The 27,798-nt window shown below is 43.8% G+C and overlaps 1 protein-coding gene across 2 annotated transcripts; it reads left to right on the top strand.

Moving 5' to 3' along the window:
* Positions 1-27,768, top strand: VPS18 (VPS18 core subunit of CORVET and HOPS complexes). 2 transcript variants are annotated; one of them, XM_033952786.1, is made up of 5 exons: positions 1-283; positions 2,429-2,570; positions 9,388-9,479; positions 12,336-14,206; positions 26,639-27,768. In XM_033952786.1, exons 1-5 carry the CDS (start codon positions 193-195, stop codon positions 27,365-27,367), a joined length of 2,925 nt encoding a protein of 974 aa, XP_033808677.1. In that variant the 5' UTR covers positions 1-192; the 3' UTR covers positions 27,368-27,768. The 2 variants fall into 2 exon arrangements, with proteins under 2 accessions (XP_033808677.1, XP_033808678.1); XM_033952787.1 differs by lacking the exon at positions 1-283 and adding an exon at positions 8,451-8,695 and having other exon boundaries at positions 2,436-2,570.
* The last annotated feature ends 30 nt before the right edge of the window (positions 27,769-27,798 follow it).

Raw genomic sequence — 27,798 nt, 5'->3', positions numbered from 1 at the left:
CGCAGTCCCGCCCCCTCGCGCTTGGGCTTTGGCCAGAAGCGCGTGACGGCGGTGTCAGATCACGTGACAGTCAGCTGACTAGCAGGAGGCGGGTTCCCTGCCGGAAGGGCCTCGGAGTTGAGGCTACGGTGTGCTGGGGAGGCGCGGAGAGAACGAGAGAGAGAGCAGGGGTAGTCCGTGTTCGGTCTGAGCATGGCGTCTATCTTAGAGGAATACGAGGACTCTCTGTCTCGCTCGGCCTCGTTGCCTCAGAGTCGCTCCAACATTGGCATCCCTTTGTCGGGTGAGGCCTTGGGTCTGCAGCATTTCAGTGTTGGTGCTGAGGGTGGGCGGAAAGAGGAAGCGAACTGTCTGCTTTCTGAGAAAGGACCTTCAAAGAGCCTGTGTATGCAAAGTGATAAATGCTCTGCTCAATGATTTCAGTTTTATTTTAACGGTCTGACCCGCTCACCTCCTGACCCTTACATTGCTCCAGCCCCCCTTCTTACCTCTATTAATTGTATCTATTCTGCTGATTGTTCCACTTAACTGATTGTACTTGCTGATTGTACCTTTTCTCTGATTGTACCCATTCGCTGATTGTCCAGCTCTTCTTCACGGTAAACCGCCTCGAACTTCTATGGCTTTGGCGGTATATAAGAAATAAATAATAATAATTATTATTATGTTTTTGTGACATGACATCAATAAGCTTCCCGGTGGAGCTGAGTGATATGATGTGTATCACCTGCTGAATTCCACATGCATGCGTTGGAAGGTCCTGAATCTTGAACATAAATGTGGGTGTAGGTCACTAGGGTGCTGAATTTTGAAGGCTGAAAAAGAACCTGCTCCTGCTTGCTTGGCTAGTGTCTCTTCTCAGTGGGTTTCCCTCGCATGCGCTCCCCTCCTCTAGAGCAAACAGCTTTGGTCCACTGTCTGGTCCTCCTTCTTGGTGACACAATCTTATAGCTGACACTGAGCCTTAGCCAAAAGAACAAGAAGTAGCTGCCATTTGTTCTTATCTCAGACCCCTGTTTTTGGATGTCAGTTTATAGCATCAGATCACATCTTAATCTCATATTTCCGATCTTTTGTAGACCTTCTATTAGAGAAGAATGAAATTAGAGTAGAACAAGAGGGGCAACCAGCATCGAAGAAACAATGTACCAGGTTTAGAGATAGTTTGGCGCTCAAACCTTGCCAATTGAATCATCTGAGTACGCCGAGACGCAATTGTGGGAGTAAGTGGGGACAGCCATCATTGAAGGATAGTTTTGAGTCCCATAAAAATAGCCTTCTGAACAAAAGCGGCAGCGCCCGGTTGAACTGGTACCAGTGAGAGTTTCAGAGTAAAAAGAAACTTGTCTGTGGGTATCCAGGTACAGTTCCACATAGATTTTATCTGGGAACAGAGATGTCTCTCCAATATACCTGAATGCCAGGACAAGACCATGACCTAACATGTTTAACAAAATTCTATTGAATCTTTCTGGTTGTGGATCTCCCTGTGGGTGGTATGGTGTGGTATGTGCCTTTTTGATGCCAAAAAATTTGCACATTTCTCTGATTAAACGGCTTTCAAAATCTCTACCTTGGCCAGTGGATTCTGTTGGAAAATCCTTAGTGTACAAAATATTTCTCCCATAACACTTTTGCAACTGTTTGTTCATTGATTTTCAGTAGGGTAGGCTTGGGCATGCTGGATAAAATGAGCAGTGACCACCAAAATATTACCAATGTTTCAACTGTCATTTTCCAGACACAGAAAATCAATGCACACTGGATCTAGTAGTCCATTGCTGGTAATGTGCAGTAGAGGTGCAGCTCAAGTAGGCAATGTCTTTCTCATAATACACTTTTTAACATACTGTTCAATGTCAGCAGACAATTTGGACCAGAAGAACCTGGCCTTGATCAGCTCAGTAATGCGATCAACATCCATATGGCCGATCTCATCATGTAAACTTCTCAATATAGAACCCCACAAAATTTCTGTGGCAGCACCAACTGTTTATTGGGACAGCTGGTGGCTTCTTGGGTGGTTTGATATAACAAATAATCTGATATAACCAGATGGTCCCATTCACGAAGTAGAAGAGGTACTTCTAGGTGGTTTGACATTATAGACTCAATAGGTTTGTGGTACTTTTTTCTTTCCACATTGGCTCTAAACCTGGATCATTTCTCTGGGCCTTCTGCAGGTCAGATTTACTTAAAGAAGGTAAACCAGAAAAAGTAAAAATCAAAGGCTAACCATTATAGTTGGTTGAACAACTGGTAAATACTTAGAGGTCAAATGGAATAGCAGCAACTTTTTTTGCTTTGGGATATTGTGTCTATTGTATCAGTTTAAAATCTAAAACAGAAGTCTTCAATATAAAGACAGAAAAAGGAACAATTAGTGGGAGAAACAGTATTATATCATATGGCTTTTATTCACCTTCAGGATTTGTGAATGCTCGGCTAGAGAAAGAAACACCTATTTTTAACAAGCAAAGGATAGATTTCACGCCTCCTGAGAATATTAACAGCTTGGTTGTCTGCAGTAACCAGCTTTGTATGAGCCTGGGCAAAGAGACACTTCTTAGGTAAGTCCAAATTCATTGCAGTCATTGGCGAGTGCTTGAGGAACTTCTCTGCCCACTCTTTTAACACATTCTGAAGTTATAAGATTTTTGCCATTAATATAATTAAACAAAACAAAAAAGCATTGACAGTGCCCAATGTTAGATTCTCAAAAGAATATTCACGGACCGAATAAGAATAATAATTAATGTGAGACACCTCAGTACGGGCATAGATGTGTATCAAGTGACTTTTTTGGCCCTGGGCAGAAACTCATGGGTGACCTGCACCAGGTTTTCAACCTAAATAAGCTCTGCCCCATACATCATTTGGTCTCAATTGCCACAAATAATTAATGTGCACTTTTTGATCAAGGTACTTTATGGGCGGGGCTTTTGTGAGCTGCTTTTTCCGTCCCTTTATTATTTCCTCTCAGAATTTTTCACTGACCGTTTGTGCACATTAATTATTTGTGGCAATTGAGACCAAATGATGTACGGGGCAGAGCTTATTTAGATTGAAAACCTGGTGCAGGTCACCCATGAGTTTCTGCCTGGGGCCAAAAAAGTGACTCGATACACATCTAGGCCTGTGCTGAGGTATCTCACATAAATTTATTTATTTGTTATTCTTATTCGGTCCGTGAATATTCTTTTGAGAATCTAATATTGGGCACTGTCGATGCTTTTTTGTTTTGTTATTTGACATTTTGACAGTTTTTTTCAGAATTAATATAATTAGTCATAGGTACTGCAGCAGCATTGCTTTGCTTGGAGCTGTCAGCTGCTGAAAATGCCCACTTAAATAAGAGAATGTGCGTTCATTGCCAGTCTGAAGTAGAAAATGACACAGGGACAAATTTTTCCCCAGCCTGCAGGAACTCAATTTCCCTGTCCCGTCTCCACAAGTTTTGTTGCTGTCCTTATCCATGCTCCATTCCTGTAAGCTCTGCCTTAACTACATGAGCCTTGAACACTTACGATTTTAAAGTGTTTGAGGCTTGTGCAGATGAGGACAGAGCTTGCAGGATTCTGGCAGGGGCAGGAAAAGAACTCTCCGGGATGGGAAAATGAGTTCCCGTGGGGACAGGGAAAAATTTGTCCCTATGTCATTCTCTAGTCTGAAGTATAGTTTTCTCTGACTTTATACCTGGAAGTTCCTTGTAGTGAAATATCCTTTTTCATTTGATTTTTAACATTTTAAAATTGTTCTAAATGATTTTGTAAGACAAAAGCATTCTGTCTTTCTCACAATTCTTTTATATTCTTTTTTTTTAATTGCAGTGGAATGGTATTTTAGAAAGGAGTTACAAATTAGAGTTGAGATGTCCAAGTCAGGAAGTTTCAAGTTATGCTAGTATTTTAGAACAAGATCTGCTCATGTAGAGCCTATACTAAAATACATGAAGAAATTGGTGTTTATGTGCAACAGGAGTATCCATTTTAGAATCATAAAACATCTAAAATATGAATGGGGCACCAGACACCTTGGAAAAATAAACATTTTTATGCTGAAACACAAACATTTCTGTTGGTCATGCTAGAAACAGAAACATTTTTTTTGCCCAAGGCTGTCACAGCCTTGCTAGTTGCATTTTTGAGGGGGAGGGGCATCAACCACTAGGAGATTAAGGGTGACCTCCCCTTATCTTCCAGTGGTGTGCATTCAGTAGGAGCACCTTTTTGAAACCTAGATGTCCATATAAACATGGTTATCCAGTACTGAACCAGACACACTAGAGGAAATTTTTTTTTTTTAAACAAAACTGTTAGATTGCCAATAGCCCACAGAAGGGGAGGACCCTAACTCATATGTTTGGGGATAGAGTTGTCATTAAGGGCTAGATTTAAAAAAAACATGTAAAAATCCGGGCTGCTGTTGCAGCCATTATAGTAGCAATTGTAATAAAGCGAATCATTCTCCAAAAAAATGCTTATGCAAATGAGGTTGGCAGAGAGTAGTAAAGACTTGCTAAATTTGCATGTGCCCATCGCTGGTTACAGTGATGGGCACATGCGTAGAATAAATTAACCCCCCCCACAAAAACATTGGGTGAGATGTCTCCTGCTGCCAACCAATATCCCCCTACTCCCCTCAGCAGTGGGAGAGATGCCCAACCGACTTCCCGTCCTGCACAACGAACACTTCCCCCGGCAGTGGGAGAATTGCCCACGCTCTCCTGCCACCATGCAACTCCCTCCCCGTGCTTCTTCAATGTTGAAGAGCCCATTTGTAAGGCAGTGTTGGAGACTGCTAGAAAGCTCGCTAAAGACTGAGATAATCTATTTTGATAATCCACCGCTAAAATGCATGCAGGTTAAACAATTGGAAACCAGTTTAGCGACTAAGAAACTTGATAATAAGTAAACTAAGATACCCCATTACCTATTACTGGTCCTTAGATTCATACTAGGGCCCTGATTATGTAACCGGTCATCGATTGCATGTCACATTCAACAGTTCCAGGTACAAAATACATGGAGGCAAAGGTAGGCTAGAGTTTTCCAGGCCTACATTTCCGGCGCCTACCTTTGATGTGAATTGCACGTCTGTAGGTTCTTTAGGCCGCCTAATAATAATAAAGCTTTAGGTATTAGGGGCCTAAAGCACCTACGTAGCCGTTGATTCCGGTGCTGATTTTTTAGGCATTGGTAGGTGCCTTGAAACTCAGTTAAAAACATTGTTTAAATGGTGTTTTTTTTTACTGAGTGAGTGTGAGCTAGGATCTAACAGAGAGAGGAAAAGTCTGTTTTGTTTATTTTGTTTATATCACATCGCCAACGTGGGGTTGGAGAGGGCAAAGGGGGGTTGGATGGGGTGGGTGAAGAAGGCAGGAAAAGTGAATCAAATCGAAAAATCAATTCAAGGGTTCAAATTGAATCAAAAAAGTTTTCCCTGAATCGGGCAGCACTACTATTCAAAAAATTTGCCTTTAGCCTAATACTTCTCTTCTTGGACAGGCAGGTGCTATGTTTCTTCTGCTCCCCACCAGGAGCCCTTGGGCTCCCTTATAGAGGTTAAGGCTGTCCGAGTGGGATGTGTTGGCCATTCTGGAATTTATTTGCTTATTTCAAGCTCATTCTCTCTGGGAAACATCTGCAGCCTGCAGGTAGGATTTCTGACCAAAGTATGGCTGGGTCCCAGGGAAGCCAGGGTGTGCCTTGTTAAGAAAAAAGAAAAAAAGAAAAAAAAAGGGCATCTTTCTGTCATCATATCTTTGCTTCTGGTTGGCCTTGGTCTCCTAGTGCAATCCTGGACAAAACGGCAGGGACCATGCCTTCTGGTCCAGTTAAGGCCTGAATTCCAGGATAAGAATGATGAGGGGTCTAATAGGCCTCACATTTCTTAACATTTTTTTCTCCTGGTTGACTGGCATAAGGGGGAGGAAAATTCATGTAGGTTCCAGACGTTGCACAAGAACCTACCTAGTCTCAAGGTTTTCACTATTCCCTGGGCCTTTGGTTGACTTGCTGTAGTATGCCAGTGTGTTTATTTTGATGGGTCCACGAACTTGGGAGCCATCCCTGGGAGACTTTTAGTTGTTTTATGTTTCCAGTCCTAAGCATCTGCACTTTGGTCCGCATATGGCTCAATGTGATTCTTTCATCCCCTCAATTGGGATGGACTGTTGGCTCCCATCGATGTTCTCTCTTCTTGCTGCTGGTTAGGCATTATATACGCATGGTTTCTGCCTCATTACCATTGGTGCAGTGTAGCTCATGGCTGGCTCCTGCCACATCTCAGGAAGTGACTCGCTGCTTCTCTGGCAGTTCAGCACTGCTCCTTTGCAGGAAGCAGGACAAACTTAAGCAGTTTAGCTTGGTTTCCATGTCTATATCTCTAGCTTAGAGTGCCCCTTTGCCTAGCTCTGCCACATTGCCCTCTCCTCTCCCTGGATGTTCCCACTTGCTCCATCTCGGGATATGGAGTGTGGTACTCCTGGTGCTTCCTTACATCTCCACTTCTAGGTGTGAGGGCTGTTTCTCTGTCTCAGTATGGCTACATCTCATTGGTGGTGGTGGCGGGCTCCTTCTGGCAGTCCCGTATGGCTCTGCTGTAAGTTGTTCAGTGCGCGACCAGGCTGCATGGTATCTTCTGCCTCTTTGGCAGCTCTGTCCCTGCAGGTAGTCCATAGTGCCCGACCTCTACAGCACAGCTCTATCTAGTGGTAGAGCATATCACCTCCTGCCTGTTCAGCATGGGGCTATTTCTAACTAGTAATATAGTGCTTTCTGCTGGTTTGACTCAATTTCATATCTGGATAAGTTCCATCTCTGGCTGCCTGTTTAGCTGAGCTCCATCTTTGGATCAGCTCCCTTTCTGAATGTAGTGTGTGGTGCTTCCTGTCTGTTTGGCTCAGCTGCTTCTACATATCGCCTCCATTTAGGTATGTAGAGTGCCGTGACTCCATCTATGGATCCACTCAATCTCTGGATGTAGAGGGTAGAGTCTCTTGCCTTTTCAGCACAGCTCCATCTATGGATCCACTCAGTCTCTGGATGTAGAGGGTAGAGTCTCTTGCCTTTTCAGCACAGCTCCATCTATGGATTTAGGTATGTAGAGTGCCATGACTCCATCTGTGGATCTACTCAATCGCTGGATACAGAGTGTAGAACCTCCTGCCTTTTCGGCATGGTTTCATTTATAGATTTGCTCCATCTCTGGATGTAGAGCGTGACACCTTCAGTGCAACTTTATTTCTGGATTTAGAGTGGAGCGCCTCTAACCTGTTCAGCACAGCTCCTTATCTAGATGTAGAGCACAACTACATCTGTCTGTCTGGCATAGCTCCATTGTTGGATGTAGAACACAGCTCCGGCTGCATGTTTGTCACGGCTCCATCTTTGGATGTAGAGTGAAGCTCCGGCTGCTGGTTTGGTACGGCTCCATCTTGAGATGTAGAGCAAAGCTCCATCTCGGGATGTAGAGTGCAGCTTCAGCTACCTGCTTGGCATCACCTCTTCTCTGGTGGTAGAGCATGGCTGCACTGGGCTAGTCAGTACAGCTCAATTTCTAGATGTTGAGTGTGGTTCATCGCTGGTTGTGGAACATGGACCCAGTTGGCAGTAGCTCCACTGATGCTTGCCGTGCGCTGCTCCATCACTATAGGTCGTTTGCTGATCCATCATTGAGACTGTGTGGGGCTCCTTTGTGGAGCACAGCTCATTCCCGGGCTGTTGAGTGCTGCCCTGTTTTATACTACCGTGTACAGCTCCATTTCCGGCGTTGAGTGCGCTCCCTGGTCTGGCTTTGGCCATCTCTCAAGTGCACATTCTTCACTGACTTTCAAGCAAGATACCTTCCTTGGCTGTCGAATGCATATCCCTAGCGCAGCTCCATCCCTAGGGGGCATATGCACATCATGATCACTGATCTCCACCTAGGCTTTGGTCAGTTCTCATCCTTTCCATCATAGAGTGCTCTTCTTTGTATTATCTGGGTGCTCTGGCAGCTTGGGTTTGGTTTGATCAACACCAAACTTTGGCAGACTTGTCCTCATGGTTTAGATATTTGCCTCATGGTTTAGATATTTGTCCATGGTTTAGATATTTGCTTTGGACGACCAGTGAGCAGTTTCTGGTTCTTCCTTCGGTGCAGCAGATGGTTCCATCAGGGTAGAGTTCATTCAGTTTGGCAGTCCTTGGGTTGTTCTTGGAAATGGCAGTTCTCACTTGGCCCTTCCTTCAATTCCTTGGGGAATAGTGGACTACTTGGGTTGGCATCTTCTTTCTACTTTCTGTTCAATGTCCTGCTCTACTGAGGACTGCTTTGTTAACTCCCAATCGTCTGCCAAAGAAGGAAAAATTATATTCTTACCTAATCATTTTCTTTCCTTTAGTCATAGCAGATGAATTCAGGGTCCCACCCTTTATTTTCCTTTCTGTTTTGCCTTGGCTCCATAGGGATTGGACCAGTGGTCAGCCTGGATGTAGATTTGACAACTGTGAGGAGGGAGTTATTTGCCAACTGGATTTTCATGTTGATCCTTCTGCTTTGTTATGAAGAATACTGGCTGACCAGTGAGCTTACCATCCTATATATGACAGAGCTTGGTTTTGGTGTTCTGTATCTCCTGCTGCTGGTGGATGGTCACAACCCATTTGTCTCTGGTTTCATCTGCTATGACTAAAGGAAAGAAAATTATCAGGTAAGAACATAACTTTTCCTTTTAGTTTGTGGTGATTTTAGTCACTTTTCCCAGAGATGGTCATACGTGTATGCTTATGTGATCTGCTACCCTAATATTATACAAAGGAAAATAGGCACCTATCTTGAAAATAGGTGTCCTTTTATAGAATTGCCCTGTAGGTGTCAGTCTACATAGAAACTGTTAAGAAAGCTACCTGGTTCGGTGAATTTACAAAATGAAATACACATCTGAATCACTAAGAATCGTCATATGGGTGTGGTAGTGTGTGTGTATGTGTTTTATGTGTGTATCTTTGACTGGGAAAAGCAGTTTGCCTAACTGCTGTGTTTCAGTGTATTAATGTTTTCTATGCTGTAGAAACTGGAACTGCTTCTCTTAAAAAAATGTTATTGCAATTTTTATTTTTGGGGGGTAGGCAGATTACTTACTCTGGTACAGTCTGAGTTCTCGGAAATAATGGAAGCTGAAGTGACCTAGCTGAAGTTCAAGGAGTGCCAAGAGTAGCATGATTTGAACCCTGCTCTACTGTTTTCAGTCTGCTTCCATAACCATGAGACTACTCCACTTATGCAAATCCCTTAGTAGTAGTATGTTTGATAGTACTATTTCTGCTCTGAATTGACATCTAGTTCTAGCATTGTTTTATAGTTTGTTTTAAAGTGTTTCTTTTTGTCCTATTGTCTTCCTAGGATTGATTTGGTGAAAGCAGATCAGCCCAATCAGGTAGAGCTGGGACGCAAAGATGAAGCCAAAGTTCATAAATTGTTCTTAGATCCCACAGGTGAGCTTGTAAAAGTGATACTGACCAAATTTGAAACTCCTTTGGTATATCAAAAACAAAATGTGCTGCTGCAGTTTAGTTAAGTTTGTGAGTCATTTAGTTCAGGATTTCTCAGCCCAATCCTTGGGACACACTTATACAATTGGGGTTTCAGGATACCCACAATGAATATGCGTGAGATAGACTTCCATAGAATGGAAGTAGTACTTGCATATTCGTTGTGGATATTCTGAAAACCTGACTAGATGTGTCCTGAGGAATGGGTTAAGAACCTCTCATTTAGATTGATCATTTTGCACTTGGAAAGCTCTGGCTGATGCACAGTGCTTTCCTAATGGAGGACTAAATCTGAATGACTAAATACTTTTTAAGGTTGTAGAAATTATGGATGGAATCAAGGGCTCCTATTTACTGTCTGGACCTCCTGAGACAAGAGCTTAACTCTAGAACAACTGGTTCTCTTCAGGTCTACCATTGCTATCAGCATAGATCATGTGACTTAAAAGCAGATACCAGTGACATAACTAGGGTATGTGTCACACAGGGCTGATCAATTTTTAACACCCTCCCCATATAAAAAGGGATTGGAGAAGCACCCCCTAGGAGCTGCACCCAGGGTGGACCACCCCTACCCTTGGTACACTACTGCCTGAGGAAGGGGATTTTGTTCTCCAAATATTAGCAAAAACTATATAAAAATTAGTCCATATAAAAAGATTACTTTATTTTCATTTTCTGTGTATAAATGTTTATCACTACATCTACAATACTACTTCATTCTAAAGCAAAAACAAAAAAAATCTTTTTTCTACCTTTTGTCATCTCTGGTTTCTGCTTTCCTCATTTTCTCTTCACTCCATTCTATCTAGTGTAAATCTTTCTTTTTTTCCTACCTTTTGTCATCTCTAGTTTATGCTTTCCTCATTTTCTCTTCACTCTCCATTCTATCTAGTGTAAATCTTTCTTTTTTTCCTACCTTTTGTCATCTCTAGTTTATGCTTTCCTCATTTTCTCTTCACTCAGCATTCCATCCAGCATCCACCGTTTTTCTCTGTCCCTTCCATTTTTCTCTTTGTCTTCATTCCCCATCTCATGCTCTAGCATATTTCTCTTCTCTTTTCCTTCCCTCCTTCCCATCCCAACTCACCCCATGGTCTGGCATATGCTTCCCTTTCCCTTTGCCTTGGGATCTTTCTTCTCCTTTTATTTCTCCCTCTCCCTCCATGCTCTGACATCTCCTTTCCTTCCTTTCCCTCCCTTCCCGATGATCTGGCATCTCAGTCTCCTTCCCTTCCATCCCTCCCCCTCCATGCTCTGATATCTTCCCTCTTTCCTTTCCCTCCCTCTTCCTCCATGCTCTGGTATCTCCTCTCTTTCCTTTCTCTCCCTCCTTACTTCCTGGTCTGGAATCTCTCTTTCCTCTCTTCTCCCTTCCCTGGTCTTCTCCTTCCCTCTCTCACTTTTTCATCCCATAGTCGGCAGCGCAGCTTTCAAAACTTTCTGCTGTTGCTGGTGTTGGGTCTTCCCCTCTGCTGGGTCGGTCACTGTCACCCTCTGAGGGAATGACTATGCAGACATGCAGTGTATTTCACAGGAGATAATACATTTATTGTTCAAAGCAAAGTATATAAAAAAATAACAGCGGAAACATACCACAAAGCTGTATTATCACCCAGAAATGACAATGGAAAGAAGCATATAGATAGAGGCCAGCAAGAGTCTATCTGTACATTATTCTCTGCCTAAAACCAGGAAGGGAGGCACTTGTGTCACCTGAGGACTATTCCAATTGGTGCAATTGTAGTACTACACTGCCCTATCCCTATCACTTCCTTGTTCCTGTGCCCATATCTGGAAGGTTGCTTACTGTGCTCTGTGGTTTTCCTGTGACCATGTCCTTCATCCAGATATGTACTGGCAGTTGCTGATAGTTGCTGTTCCAACGGTTGCTGGTGACTACAAGGTGCTACAGTTGCGTACATGATTTCTTGGTAAAATTATGTCCTCTATTTGAGCAGTGAAACTTAGGCTCATGACCACAAGTTCATCTCCAGGGCAAACACAGTAGAAATGGCTTTTAATCTTTTAGTTGAAAATGGTTGCAGCTTTCCATGGGGGTCCATGGACCCTTCCTCACCTCCTACTTCCTGTTTCCGCGAAGGCAAGACCTGGCAGAGAGGAAGACCCGACTCCAGCAGAGCAGTGAATTGTGACGCTGGCCCTCGGAGCACCCCTTATGAATTGCACCCAGGGTGGACCGCCCCCCTTTGATATGTCACTGGCAGATACATTTTATGTTCTGTTGGCTTCCTGAAGACTAAAAGGTTGCTGATGTTGCAGGTTTTTTTTTAATATGGACTAACGGATCAGTGGCATGCCAATTTTCAGTGAAGTCAGATCTATTCTTACACTTCAGGAAACTGAATTCAGATCAATAGCCTTATCTCCAACATGTGGAAGAGGGATATGGCTAATCTGTTATCTAGATTCTTTAAAAGTTGATGACTGAATGCAATACATTCTTGTTTTGCTGGTTAGAATTTGGTTGGGTTGTTTTTTTTTTTTAAATTATTCTTTATTCATTTTTAGAACTTACAATAAGAGCATAAGCAAATAAAAACATTTTTAACTTAAATACAGCACTTAATAATCTGCAAAAAATCAATTTAGAACTTATCTTATTGATTAAGGGGAGGGGGAGATAAGTTCTAAATTGATTTTTTGCAGATTATTAAATGTTGCTGGTTAGAATTTGAATGATCTTCTATTCTTATTAGAAGAACCAATGAGAGCTAGGGGGAAAATATTTCTGAAGAGTCCTGTCTCTGACCTTTGATTTCTCTGTACCTTTTGCAGGGTCTCATCTTCTGATTGCTCTGAATACAAGTGAATGCCTCTATCTGAATCGAAATACTCAAAAAATACGCACTCTCTCCCGCTGGAAGGGCCATATTGTTGAAAGCATAGGCTGGAATAAATTTTTTGGTACCGAGACCAATACTGGCCCAATATTGGTGGGGACAACCCAAGGTCAAATCTATGAAGCTGAGATCTCGGCCAGTGAAGGAGGCCTCTTTAGTACCAATCCTGATCAGTACTTTCGGCTGGTTTACACCCTCGATGAGGAAGGAGGGCCAGCTCCAGTCTGCTGTTTGGAGGTAGAACGGGGAATTGAAGGACGGTACGTCATCATCGCCACCACTCGGAAGAGACTCTTTCAGTTTTTTGGCAAAATGTCTGAGGGCACAGAGCAGCAAGGTTTTGGCTTATTATTCAGCGCATATACAGATCGTTTACCTAGTTTCCAGGAATTCCCAGTAAACCTTGGCTATAGTGAGATTGCTTTCTACACACCAAAGCTTCGTTCCTTCCCACGCTCCTTTGCTTGGATGATGGGTAATGGGGTCCTTTATGGTACACTGGACTATAGTCGTCCTGACTCTCTTTTTAGTGATATTCAGGTCTGGGAATATCCATCTGATGTTGACTTACATTTTAACAAGCCCATCTCCATTGTGCTAACCCAGTTCCACTTCCTCTTGCTACTGGTTGACAGAGTAAAGGCTATCTGCACCCTGAATGGGCAGGTGGTCTTTCAAGATGTCTTTCTGGAGAAATTTGGCTCTCTGAAACGAATGGTTAAAGACCCTATTGTTGGACAGATCTGGATCCATACTGAAAAGGCTGTGTTCCGCTATCATGTACAGCGTGAGTCCAGAGATGTATGGAAGATGTACATGAACATGGGCAAATTTGATTTGGCCAAAGAATACTGCAAGGATCGTCCAGAATGTCTGGACATGGTTCTTGCTAAAGAAGCAGAACACTGTTTCCAGAACCGAAGATACATGGAGAGTGCCAAGTGTTTTGCACTGACCCAGAATTACTTTGAGGAGATAGCCCTGAAGTTCATTGATGCTAAACAGGAAGAGGCACTGATGGAGTTCTTGTTGAAGAAGCTGGTCAGTCTCAAACCATCGGAAAAAACTCAGATCACTCTGTTAATTACATGGTTAACCGAACTCTACCTGAACCGACTGGGCTTTTTAGAGAGTGATATATCAAAACGTAACCTTTATCTGGAAATGCGTGAAGAGTTCCGTAAATTCTTGAGTAGTCCCAAGAACAAAGATTGCCTTTTCAATAACCGTGCCTCCATCCATGACTTGTTGGCGAGCCATGGTGATACAGAGCACATGGTATACTTTGCAGTACTCATGCAGGACTATGAGAGGGTGATATCCCACCATTGCCAGAACGATGACTATGATGAAGCTCTTAATGTCCTTTCTAGGCACAGAGATGAGAAACTGTTTTACAAATTCAGTCCAATTCTGATGCAACATATCCCCAAGAAACTGGTAGATGCTTGGATCACCATGGGCAAAAGATTGGATGCAAGGAACCTCATACCTGCTCTGGTTAATTACAGTCAGATTGGTGGCACTGAACAGATTAATGAAGCTATCAGATACATGGAGTTCTGTGTTTATGAGCTACAGGAAAAAGAACAAGCCATTCATAACTATTTACTATCTCTCTATGCACAATGTCGACCAGATTCACTGCTTCCATACCTAGAGCAAGCTGGAACCAACCCTGCCAGGATTCATTACGACCTGAAGTACGCACTTCGATTGTGTGCTGAACACGGACATCACCGTGCCTGTGTCCATGTGTACAAAGTCATGGAATTGTACGAGGAGGCAGTGGATCTAGCTCTACAGGTTTGTACATTGTATAGATTTATTTAGATCTAGCTTTCACCTTTTAAGCTCAAAGTACAGTAGGTATTTCCCTGTCCCAGAGAGCTTACAGTCTTGGGAGGTATTAAGTGACTCACTCAAGGTCACTGAGAGTATCAGTGGGATTTGAACCTTGGTTTCATTGGTTCTCAGTTCCCTGCTCTTAACCACTGGGCTACTCCTTTATTCCAAATTTTTTTATAACATCTCTTGAGTAGTATATGGAATATCTGTGAGTATTGGAGGCTCTTGATCAGTTTCTAATTCCTGAGATATGGAAAGGTAAATAAATCCCTTCCTTAACTTTTTGCCCTCTTGCCAAAAGCTGAATTACTATTCTTTATTCCAGAACATTCCCACATTTTGATCTGAGTGAAATATTAGTGTTGGCTCAGTCTTGTTGCATTTTCATTTTGATTTGCTTAGTGAATAAAATGAGCCTCACTTGATGAAAGATACATATGAAGCAGAAGAAGCCATAGTTAAACACAAATTGTTGGCTGTTTATGAAATTAAAAGTAAGGGAAATGGGTTCAAAATAATATTAGGCACTCAGCCTTACTTGTAATGTAGAAATAGCAGTGCCATCTTTTGTTCCTACAAGTAACTTTTTTATTTCAGATAGGTGTGTCACAGATTTGTTGGGATCTTCATTGTCCTTCTTGCATATAACTGCATCTTTCTACTTGGGATAAGTTTGAAGACACCATTAGACTGTGGCCCTTGCCACTGTTTTGACTCTGTTTAATAATATATTGAAGGGCCATTGTTTTTTATTTATATAGTCCATGCATCCTTAACTGCTTGCTGCATGCGGGTGATAAAACAGTACATTTCATAAAACATAACATTTGACAAATAACAAAATGCACAAACCTGTTGCATGTTTGGAAAAATTAACATCCTATATAGGACTGATTAAGAAAAGATAGGAAGAAATGCACAGGGGCTCAAGACTCACTACCCCTCCACTGACTGTTTCACTTCTCTTCTGATAAAGCACAAAAGTAAGGTTTTTGACTTTTAAAACACAAAGATTCAAAGGGAAGTACTGCCAGGATCCCCTGTCTCTAAAGTATTCTGCTCCTGTCGCCGGTATTGATATGAATCTCTGCTTGTTTTCTTGACAAGCTGTTAAAGGTCAGTTTTTAATTTTATAAATTATGGGCAGCTCTTCTCTGCCTAAAGTGGTTTCTTACCATTTGGGATAATTTACTGTTTCAAGGAGTGAAATGGAGGAGATTGTCTAAATGGATAGTGCAGTAGACTGGAAGACAGGGAGACCAGGGTTTAAATCCCACTGCTGCTTCTTTTCGCCTTGGGCAAGTCACTTATGCCTCCATTGCCTCGGGTGCAAACTTAAATTGGGAGCTCTCTAGGGACAGAAAAATACCTACTGAACCTGAATGTAATCACCTTGAGCTAAATACAAAATAATGGAAGTAAAAAAATAAAAATTAAACACCTCCACCTGGCGTGCACACAGGTTGCAGGTAAAAGTCAAAATACTTTATTCATGTACACAAAAGGACAGTAATCAGCTTTTATTACTTTATAGGCTTTCTCAATACAGTCACAAACAAAACGCTTCAAAGGGTTAACTCCTAGCCAAGCCCAAACAGAGTGGCTACTAATGCTGCCTTTTTCCTTCTTTAAAACAGGACTGGCAAATCCTAGGCACTATAGTGACCTGATGTTAAATATTTTATACCCTCAAATGTTGTTGTTGTTTTTTTTGCAGAGCTACCTCACAGACTGCATCTCCCAGTTCTTCACAATGATTCAACTCTATAAACTTGAGCCATGTGTTGGAGGAAGTTCAGGAAGTCTCACAATTTCAAGACCCCTGAAACTTGAAACTGCAAGACTTCCCAAATTTCCTGGTAATCTCAGAGAGCAAGAAAGAAACTTGGGCAAAGGCTAAGGTTGGTTGGTGGGGGGAGGGAGGATGTGGTATGAGCAAGAGAAAGAGATTGGGTAAAGGCTGGGAGGAGTGGTTATGAGAGAGACTGGGTTTAAAGCTGTTGGAGGACAGTTATAAAATAAAATAGATTGGCCAGTCCCTTCCACAAATTTTCAGCAATATTATTTAGATAATCACTGCAGATCACACTGGCACCATCAAGATAGCGCTGGGGCAGACTGGGGGTAGATCCAAAATGTTTTTATCTAGAAAACTTAGGGGAAAAAAGCCTGTGTTATCTGGAGAATGATGCTGAAAATCACCATTATCCACATAACAGCCAGCAATTAGAGAATGACACGGTGACAAAATTCATCACCGTTCTCATCCCCGCGGATAACCGCGGGGAAACCATCTTCATTTCATTCTTTAAAGAGAGAGGGAAGAATCAGGGCCACAACCACTGACCCACAAGCTTTGCTTTGAAGAATGCTGGTGTAGAAGGACTGAGGTTGAAATAGACACTAGAAAATGACATGGGATTATTTCCTGCGGTTATCCGCGGGGATGGGAACGGTGATGAATTTTGTCACCGTGTCATTCTCTAATAGCAATGAAGGGCAAGTATCCATACCTGTACTTTGATTGTATACACAGACACTAATTACATATTTTCTTAGCTCTTGAGAAACACTTGTGCACTGACTTTGCTGGTTAATGAAGCATAGAAAAAGCAAAAGAACTATTAAAGGATCTGCAAGCAAAAGTAGTTCAAATTTATAAATCGGGAGAAGGATATAAAAAATATCCAAAGAAAATCAGTACTGTTCCAACTCCAGTCAAGAAGTAGAAAATTATGGGTTCTGTTAATACCAAGCCATAGTCTGATGGACAAAGAAAGATTTCAGACTCAACTGCCAGGAAACTTTGTAAGGATGTAAAGAAAAACCCACAAGCAACTTCTACTGAAGTACACTTCTCCCTCTGTATTCCAGTTTCAGCATTTGCGGTTTCGATTTTTCACGTTTTTTAGCTTGCTGGCTCCTCCCCCCAAATTACATCAGCTTGCATAGAAAAATTGCTGATTCCCAGCACTTTCTTCACTGTGTTTTGCCTCTCCTTCAGGAACAGGCCAGGTCTCCCACCATGTTATTCGCGGTTTCACCATATTCACGATGGTTTTTAATAGAAAACAGCGAATAAAATGAAAAAGTTATTCGTGGTTTTTCTGTATTTGCGGTTCTGTTAATCCCCTATCACAGCGAATACGGAGGGAGAAGTGTATAGGCTTCTCTGAAACAAAGTGTTGTGGCTCTTTTAGCATGCACAATGAGATACTTGAACAAAAATTGGTTGCATTATAGAGTTCAAAAATATATCTATATCAGCCCATTTATAATTATGACAAATGAACATTCAAATGTGTAGCATTCTTTTTGTGTTTGGAGACTATTACTTGAGACTATTGTGTGGGATCATACCCACCCAAAAATGTCTCTTATTCTGTCATTGCACATGTCATATACTTTTGTTAAATGAAATAGCAATTTTAATTACAGTATATGCAAGAGAAACCATTTAACTTACAAGATCCTGACGTGTTTCACATGTAGCTGCTTTAGAGAACCCTTGTAAAACTGTGCCAGCTCTCGGCCATCAAACGTTTATTTCACTCTCTGGTGTCCGGTCTCTGCAAATATTGCATGTATGTATATAAAAACGTTACCATTGTTTTCTTCATATACTAGTCGCAAACATACCATAAATGCCATAAGTAACTTTAGGCGCACATTTATCTGGTACCTCATTCTGATCTTGTCAACGGTTCAAATATGCCATCTGCTCAAATCCCTCCCCTTTTATATGTGATGAATGACATAATGTTCTTATAAAGCCAATAAAATGATTTGCCAGTTGTATGCTACTGACTAAAAACCTTCCAGATATTAATGTAGAAATGCCCACCATTCGATCTCTCATATTTTCCCCAAATGACACAAATCTTAGATTCTGCCAGGGGCATGTAAACATGCCCTCTAGACACCCCCTTTTGGACAATGTCTTCAGAATATCCTCCCTTTGTCAGTCACTAGTAATAAGGGAAATTAGGGGTCTTAGAGCCTGTCTTTCATCTCTCATACTTCTCTCTGACACCCAGTACCCAAAAGAAAGCATTCACACTATATCACACTGTGCACAGTCATTTACTTCCCATTATTTCTTTTATTCTTGTACCCATACACACAATAGTAGACGAGAGGTTATACAAAATAGAAATGAGCAGTAACATTCACTAAGATAGTACATACAAAAGACAGAGACTGAGGAGAGAAAGGACCTTAAGTCCTGGCAGAACAATATCTGGGAGGCATTGCATTCCGAACACAGATTCTGTTGTAAAGACAGATTTTGTACTGAAGCTGTTGTCCTCCAATAGTCGTGAACTTTGCAGAAGGGTGCCACTCAAATCTTTCAACTCCTTCCCTTCAACAATGGAGAATAGCTCCCTCTTCAGTTTTTTCTTCTGCAAACAAACTGAGAATGTGTGTTCTGATCTGCTTTCTTTTTTCCTTCAGTTTCCTCTTAGACAGTTAGCCGAAAGTCAACTGAACTGACCTGTACATAGGTTCTGGCCTTCACTCTTCAAAACATAAGTCACATATTGAGAAAAAATCTTGCAGCCTCCTAGCCTCTGCCAGCAGTGACTCATTCACACAGACATACCTAGAGGTACCATTTGTTCTGCTTTCTTTTTATTATTTTTAAGTCTTTTTGTCCATTGGTTCTTTTTTTCTGCATGGCTTCAGTGCTTGGAGGTCCCCTTCTTGGACTTACTCTACTGGGGAAAGGATGCAGACCTGCGTGGGCAAGCTGCTGCTCCTAGGCGAATCTCTTGGAGTACCTGTGGAGCTAGCCTGTTTTGTCATCCATCGAAAGCTCTGAGTCTGTTCCCCTAGGAGCTTATTCGCCTGCTGATTTATTAGAGGCTTGAGCGTAGGCTGTGGGGCCACTATGTAACAATCCTTTTGGTATCGGGGAGCCAACTGCAAATTATCTCCCCTCAACATGCTGCGTGAGGCATGCCTTTTTTATGCAGCTTTGTTGGCAAACTAGCAGCCGTCTCCACATGCTGCGGGGCACGGGAGAAAGGGGCAGGAGCTTCAGGCTGAACCTCCTTAGAGTCCTCCAGGGCAGGAGAACCCCAAAACGCATGGCCAACAGAGAAGAGATTATATTCAGAAGCAACACGCAACAAGGGTGTGAAACAGAAGCGCATGGAGGCCCAACTACCCAAGTCAGGGGTCTTTAGAGCCACCAGTCCAGGGGTTTTCATACTTTGTCAGTCTCTTGTGGAAAGCCTATTTGACAAGCCTGTGGAGCGCAGCCCTGCCTGCGAACGTGCTAGCTCCAGTACAGGAAGAGTTCTGTCCAAAGCAGGCTTCCCCGACTTGGAACAAGCCAGCTCCAAGTGTTAATGATCATGGGGAGGACTGGAAGTCCCTTTCCATGCCTTTATTATCTCAAGGATCCGCTGCGTCCTTGGATGAATTAGGGTCCCTGTCTGGGCCTAGAGGTCAGTAAACTGTGGCTGTTATTGATCAGGATAACGATCCCTCAGTGCGCCATCTTTTCAAATCCGCTACTGTTTCACATGTCATTTCGGACACTCTGTGAGTTGAAGTTGAACCTCAACAGCCCTTTTTTCCAAGTGTTCCATTATGAATGGAACAAACGCACAGACTAACTTCTTTCCGGTTCATCTGAACATCATCACTGACCAATAGGAATCCCCAGAAGGCTCCCTGAAGGTGGCAAAGGCTATGTTCAGACTCTATTCTTTGGCTCCGGACTTCCAACAGCTGTTTTTGCAGCTGAGGGTGGATTCTTTTGAAACTCAAGTGATTAAATATATCTCCCTCCTTAAGTGAGGGAGAGGTGATGCTTACGGAAGTACAGGATCGCAAGGTGGATGTGGTCCTTAAAAGCAAACACAAACAAAAAATCCAACAGAACTGCAGTGATATGTCGAACAAGGAACAAAGGAAAAAAACTGCAGGAATGGTGTACAAGACGCCAAGTCTTTAATGAACACACATTAAAGATGAACATAAAACAGTTTGTATCCGAAAAGTTTAGAGAACCCAGACCCGACACGGTCCATGTTTCGAAGAAACACTCCTTCCTCAGGGGTTCAAAAAAGTATGTCATGTATTGGGGAACCTTATGGATAACAACTGGAGACAACGATGTCTTAAAAAAACAAGCTGGGTAAGCTTCTTCACAATGCGGGTGCAAAAGTGAAGAAGCTCACCCAGCTCATGGATCTCATGGCCTCAGCCAATAACACGAAAGCGGATTGCTTTTACAGTTGAAGAACCAAACCAGGAAGTGCAGGGCTGGATGCCCTGGTTCAGTCCTGGCCCATAGAGAAAATACTCTGTGTTCCCACCCTGAGCCACAGTGGGCTGGATCATCTGCAGAGTCGTGAGCCACCAGGGTCAGATAATACTAGTTGCTCCGGATTGGCCTCATCGGCCTTGATATACAGATCTGGTGCGACTGCAAAGAGGCAGGTGTCTCTAGCTGCTGGTTCATCCAGGACTCCTCAGTTGGCCTTGTTCCCGTGGAGAATCCAGAGCGTTTTGGTCATACGGCATGGCTTTTGAGGACTTGGCACTAACTTGTAAGGATTATTCTGAGGTAGTCATTGCAACTCTCCTTAGAGCAAAGAAGCCTTCAAAGTTTGGGGCTTATGCTAAAACCTGGAAGGCTTTCTAGCTCTTGTGCGCTAAGGAACAGGTAGAGCCTTGTCAGGCACCAATTCCAGTAATCCTGGCATTTTTGCAGACTGGACTTTAAAAGCGCCTAGTGGTCATGTCTCTCAAAGTACAGGTAGCAGGCTTCTTGTGCTTTTGGGCTCAGAGAGGTAAACAGTTGCTGGTGTCTCATCCAGATGCCACTCGGTTCTTGAGGAGGGCACTCAGACTGCATCCTCAATTGCGTTGGCCTTTCCTGTCATGGGACCTTGATGTCATTCTGAAGGGCCTCACTCAGGCTCTGTATGAGACTCTGCAAAATGCATTCCTTTTGGTCAAGATGGTATTTCTGATGGCCATTGTCTCAGCGAGGCAAATCTTGGAATTGCAGAGAACCTTTCCTCAGGTTTACAGAGTCTGCCACCTATCTCTGTTACAGCACATTCTAGGTTTTGCTGCTTCCTGGGCAGAGTCCCGGGCTATTGCACCCGATAGAAATCTGTAGAGCAGCTACTTGATGTACGCTCCATACCTTTACAAGGTTCTACAGAGTAGATGTGACCGGAGAGGATGTCACATTTGGATCCCCAGTACTGCGGGCAGACTCATCTGTCCCTCCCAAGATGTCTGGCATGGCTTTGATATGTCTGCTTCAGTACAGAATCCTGTGTCTTTGCAACAGAATGGAAAATTAAGTTCTTAATCTCACTAATCTTCTTTCTGTTAAAAGACACAGGATTCTGTATGGCCTGTCCTGTGCAGACTTCAGATTCACCTATTTACTGCCTCGGTCATTGCTGGTGTCTATCACAGGACAACTTCTCCTGTCAGTTGGATGAGTAAAAAAAAAAAAGAGAAAAAAATGGAAGCTACAGGAGTATGGATAAAGCTAATCTTCTTAACCGTTGATGGTTTTTATGTGATAATGCTAATTGCACATAGCAGGTTGGCTCCTAGATATAGTAGACCCCTGCAAATTCTCAGTTCATGGACTCAGTCATTCACGGTATTTTCTGACCGCCTCTTCCAGTCGGAAAATACTGCAAATGACTGACCAATGAAAAAGCAACTTTTCCCCTTCTTTGCCTGTTTAAGAAAAGAACAGCTAGCCCTCTCCCGCTCTTCCATTTTGACTCCTTTTGTTGCAGTTGCTGTCTGGTGTCCTGCATATAGGCTTCCTTTTCAATAAGAAAGTGAGGTGGGGAGGATTTGTGCAGAGACGGTGGAGCGTAAGGAAGCTTGCTTCTGCTATGATTCCAGTCTGCGCTCAGCTTTCCTTCAGACTAGGCAAACTCTCTGCAGTCCACCTTAAGAGCAGCCGGGGTGGGGGTGGGGGAGAATTCTGCTGTGGTGTTGAGTGTTCTTTCCGGTTTAGGGTGAGCCTGAGAAAGGAAGTGAAAAACACTGCTGGGAACCAATGGACCTGTAAGGCAGGTGGGTAAAGAGCTCTGACCAAGAAGGGTTGTTAAGCACTCACCAGCACCCCTGCAGCCCTCTCCCGCCTCCAATCTGCTCCTAAACCGCATTCGCAGTTTTTTGAAATTTGCGGATGCTCCTGGAATGGAACTCCCGTGAATTTCGGGGGACTACTGTACTCCTAAGTTTGAGTTATTTATGGTTAATCTACTATAATAAAACGATAAGCGTGCATGCGCACTCTTACCGCCGTGTTGCCTGATCTGTAGTTCCGTGGCCGGCAGAGTGCGCATGCGCGCTTACCATGCATCTCTCTGTCTCGCAGCGGGCTTGCCGGCTCCGGCCAGACAAAGTTCAGATGCGCTCCAGGTCGGGCCATGCCTTGTTTGAGCGCAGCAAGTCGATGGTGTCTAGGATCCATTCCTGGTAGCGGGGGGTCAGCGCCAGGGCCAGGGGGGAGGCGGTGGCGGGCCCGCCATGTTGATGATGAGGAGGAGACGCGGGGCACGAGCGCGGCCGAAGGGAGCCGTTGGGGCTTGCGCGCGCCGACCTCTGAGCACATGGGCGGGAGTCGTCGCTGCCGAGGTGGGTGAAAGCGGCTTTTAAGGTGGACTGGAACAGTTGCAGCCAGGCACCCTGGCGGGTTTCCGTCTTCATCCAATAGGGAATAGCTTACGGTCCACTGGTTCAAAACTGCTAAAATTGCCTCTTTAGAGGAAATGATTTGATCAGTAGCTCTTGCAGTTTTAGCACAAGTCCCACTTCGTTACTAACAGTAAAATAACCTTTTATAAATATATCTACTAGCATCCGTTAATGTAACGGGCTAAAACACTAGTTATTGTATATTTTGTCATGATTTATAGAGCAGAACAGATTTGTAGTTTGTCTCGGGGAAGTTCCCCATGCTCCTCCTCTTTTCTTCTGTTTTCAGTGTAGTTCGATTGTTTTGGTACTAACTGAAGAGGGAGCTAGTCTCCACTGGTGAAGGGAAGGAGTGTAAAGTATGAACAACACCCTTTTGCAAAGTTTGCAACTATTGGAGGCCAACAGTTTCAGTACAGAATCCTATGTCTTCTAGCAGAAAGATGATTACTGAGGTAAGAACCTAACCTTCCAATTTCTTTCAGGTGGATGCAAGACTCCCCCACTTACTAACACTTGGAATTCTGCTTTTATATAGAAACATGACGGCAGATAAAGGCCAAATGGCCCATCTGGTCTGCCCATCCACAGTAACCATTATCTCTTTCTCTCTCTGAGAGAGCCCACGTGCCTATCCCAGGCCCTCTTAAATTCAGACACAGTCTCTGTTTCCACTACCTCTTCCGGGAGACTGTTCCACGCATCTACCACCCTTTCTGTAAAAAAGTATTTCCTCAGATTACTCCGGAGTCTATCACCTCTTAACTTCATCCTATGCCCTCTCATTGCAGTTTCCTTTCAAATGAAAGACCCACCTCATGCACATTTATATTATGTGGTTATTTAAATAACTATCATATCTCCCCTCTCCCGGCTTTCCTCCAAAGTATACAGATTGAGATCTTTAAGTCTGTCCCCATACGCCTTATCACGAAGACCACACACCATTTTAGTAGCCTTCCTCTGGACCGACTCCATCATTTTTATATCTTTTTGAAGGTGTGGCCTCCAGAATTGTACATAATATTTTAAACTAGTCTTTTAGCCCGTTACATTACCGGATGCTAGAATATATATCTGTCTGTCTTTCTTTCTGTCTCTCTCTGTCTTTCTCTCTCCCTGGCCCCCTTTCTTTGTCTGTCTTTGTGTGTGTTTCCCTGCCCCCTGTGCAGCAGCAGCAGCATTTCCCCCCACCCCCTTCTCTTCCCGCGTCTGGCCTTCGGCCCCCCCTTCCCTTCTCGCGGTCTGGCCTTCTCCATTATTGCCTTGTTCCTCCCCTTCCTCCTGCCTCCTCCTGCCCCCACCCATCTTTTGTAGTCTACACATCTATCTCTCCTCCCCTCCACTGGATCAGCATTTCTTCCTTCTGCAACTGCCCCCCCCCCCCCAATCTAGCATCTGCCCCCTCTCTTAACTCTTCCCTTATGCTCCAGGTTTCTCTCTCTTTCCTTTCCCTCAGCTCCCACAACCCTAGGCTTAGCATTTCTCCCCCACTCCTGGGTCCAGTGTGTCTCTCCACCCCCCCTTCCCTGTGCCTGGGTCCAGTATTTGTTGTGTCCCCTTCCCCAGGTCTCCAAACGCTGTGTTGGATCTCAGTAGAGACAGAGCTGAAAGCTGCATACTTCATACCTGCGCCCAACTTTTTGATTATTATAAAGAATCATTGCTCTGCAGCATCTGTCCAGAGAGGAGCGTGCGAGCAGCCGGCGTTACTGTCCCTTTAAGAAAGTTTTCGCAGCTCCCGCAACAGCTGCCACCGCTTCACTCCGTATCCTTCTCCCTCAGTCCGTCGGGTCCCTCCGAGGGGAGGGGCGGGGAAACCGAGGTCTGCACGCCGGCGAGCTGCTAGGAGAAATGGAACTGAATCCAGGGGTGGAGAGGAGGTGGGGGGAGACACGGTTGCACGTGAGCTCCCATCTCCTCCTCCTCCCCCACTCCTTCCCAGGTCACCGCCAGTCAATGAAGGGCTGCTGCGCCTCGGGAGCCGAGCGCGTGCGATGGGGCTGCGGCATGAGCCGTTTTAATTGTTAGTTTGCGTGGGCGGCCGTCGTCGCACTCGGTCTACTGTGCGCGCGGGCTGCCTCTGCCCTCGGGGTCGCTCGGCGGCGATGCCTTCTCCCTCGGCACCAGTCCCTCTCCTCTGACCCCCCCCCAGCATTCTCCAGGAGCTCCCTTGGCGATCCTCTAGTAATGGGCTTGTGGAGGCGATCGGCGGCTGTCTGCAGTCCCGGTTTGTGGAGTGGATCCTGGTGATGTATTAAGCGCGCATGCACACTCTCACCTAGCGCGACAGATCAGATCTCAGGGAACACACGGCGAGAGTGCGCATGCGCGGCTAGCATTTTATTATTATAGATGAGATCTCACCAGAGTCTTATATAGAAGCATTAATACCTCCTTTTTCCTACTGGCCATACCTCTCCCTATGCAACTTAGCATTCTTCTAGCTTTCGCCGTCACCTTTTCAACCTGTTTGGCCACCTTAAAGTTCATCACACCCAAGTCCTGCTCTTCCGTTGTGCACATAAGTTCGTCACCCTCTAAACTGTACCATTCCCTCTGTTTTTTGCAGCCCAAATGCATTTCCTTGCATTTCTTAGCATTAAATTTTAGCTGCCCAATTTCAGACCATTCTTCAAGCTTTGCCAGGTCTTTCTTCATGTTATTCACATCATCCGGCGTGTCTACTCTATTGCAGATTTTGGTATCATCCGCAAAGACGCAAATCTTACCCGACAACCCTTCAGCAATATCATTTATAAAAATGCTTAAAAGAACAGGCCCAAGAACAGAACCTTGAGGCACACCACTGGTAACATCCCTTTCCTCAGAGCGATCTCCATTTATCACTTCCCTCTGTCGCCTTCTACTCAACCAGTTCCTGACCCAGCATAGTCATTTGCCCTGACTTGCATTGGCATAGCCAAACCCTGGATTGTGCCAGTTCACATGGTGCTAACAGGACTGCTTTATTTTTAAGTCACTGATTTATGAATGGGGAGCAGATCACATCTCTATGGCTACCCATATCTCCTTATGGCACAAGGGGCCTCTTTTACTAGTTTCATGACCCCAGCATGTTATGTGCATTATCTATTAGAGAAAGAGAGCTCACAGAAAAAGAATGCAGAAAAGCAGCCTAGATAGTTATTAATTGCAGTCTAAGGTTGTGAGAAACAGAGAATCATAGGAGAGAAAAAGTTATTAACCAGAACAGAAGAGAATGAAATGCCTGTATTTGTGTTAGCATTTGTCTGCATTTCTTCCATTCCCCTTAGATTAACTCAAGGGCTAGATAATTTCTGGCCTGTGTGTGCCCAGTTCTTCTTTGTGCTGAAAGAGTTAAACGGAGCTGTTTCATAAAATAAAGTAGTTAAGCTATTAACATTATTAATATTACATCTCCATATAACTGCAGTTTCAAGAAATGAGAGCGTTTTGCCCATGAAATAAGATGGCCTTTATACTGCACCATTTCCAACACCCTCCCCATCCCCAAACAAAAGACAAAGGGCCCCTTTTACAAGGCCATGCTAGCGATTCCCCCATGACAAATGCACTGAAACTCTTAGGAATTGAATAGGCCACAGGGGAAATTGCTATTGCAGCTTTGTAAAAGGAACCCAAAAGTTGGGTAATTTGGAAAAAGCCAGAGTGAAAATTGTCAGTCTTTTCTTTTTTTTTTTATCTCAGGTGGATGTGGATCTGGCCAAGTCTTGTGCTGATTTACCTGAGGAGGATGAGGAGCTGCAGAAGAAACTGTGGTTGAAAATCGCCCGTCATGTGGTTCAGGAAGAAAAGGATGTGAAAAAGGCCATGGTCTGCTTATCCAGCTGCAATTTACTGAAGATTGAAGACATCTTGCCTTTCTTTCCAGACTTTGTCACTATCGATCATTTTAAAGAGGCCATCTGCAGCTCTCTGGAGGCCTACAACAAACACATAGAGGAGCTGAAGAAGGAAATGGAGGAAGCTACACAAAGTGCCAAGAGAATCCGGGAGGACATGCAGGAGATGAAAAACAAGTATGGACTGGTGGAGCCTCATGAGAAGTGTGTGGCTTGCAATTTTCCGCTCTTGAACCACCCCTTCTACCTTTTCCTCTGTGGCCATGAATTCCACTATGACTGTTTGCTGGAAGCAGTCCGTCCCAACCTGCCTTCCTACAAGCAGGTCAAACTGGAGGACCTTCAGAAGAAGCTGGCTGCTACAAATCAGCCACCCAAAAGTCGCCACCGCCTCAAAGATGAAGATACCATCAGCCTTGGGAAGGGACAGCAGACCCATGAACAGATTAAGGCAGACATTGATGACATAGTGGCAGCGGAATGTGTGTACTGTGGGGAGCTGATGATCCGCTCCATAGACAAACCTTTCATTGATCCGCAGAAGTATGAGGAGGAGAAGCAGAGCTGGTTGTAGGGTAGAGCTGCTAGGGAAAAGAATGTTGTATTATGAGCAGCTTAAAAGATGTGTGCATGAGAAATGAACCTGTTGGTTTTATGTGACCGAAAGGAAAACTGAAGGTGCAAATACAGCTCATTCATGAATTGAAATAGTCATATGGAGCTAGCAAAAGCACCAAGAGAAAATGAAGAGATGGAAGATGATGGTTGGGTCCATGCTGATCCCTTTGTAGATGGAGAGGCACTGAAAATAATGGGAATCCTGGGAAATGTAGCTTTGTATTCCCTTTTTATCTAGAAGCATTTCACTTTATTCCATGAAACGGATATGCTGTATAGCTATATTTGTGTTGTATGAACTTGCAATCTCTTCATATGCAAATACACATTAATATATTAAAATGCATAACTGCTGGTTTAATTGATTTTGCTTTCTCCATGCCACAG

Source organism: Geotrypetes seraphini, chromosome 7 (assembly GCF_902459505.1).
Source record: "Geotrypetes seraphini chromosome 7, aGeoSer1.1, whole genome shotgun sequence".
Classification (NCBI taxonomy): domain Eukaryota; kingdom Metazoa; phylum Chordata; class Amphibia; order Gymnophiona; family Dermophiidae; genus Geotrypetes; species Geotrypetes seraphini.
Note: the sequence above shows the minus strand (reverse complement) of the source record. Positions and strands in the feature narration are given on the sequence as shown.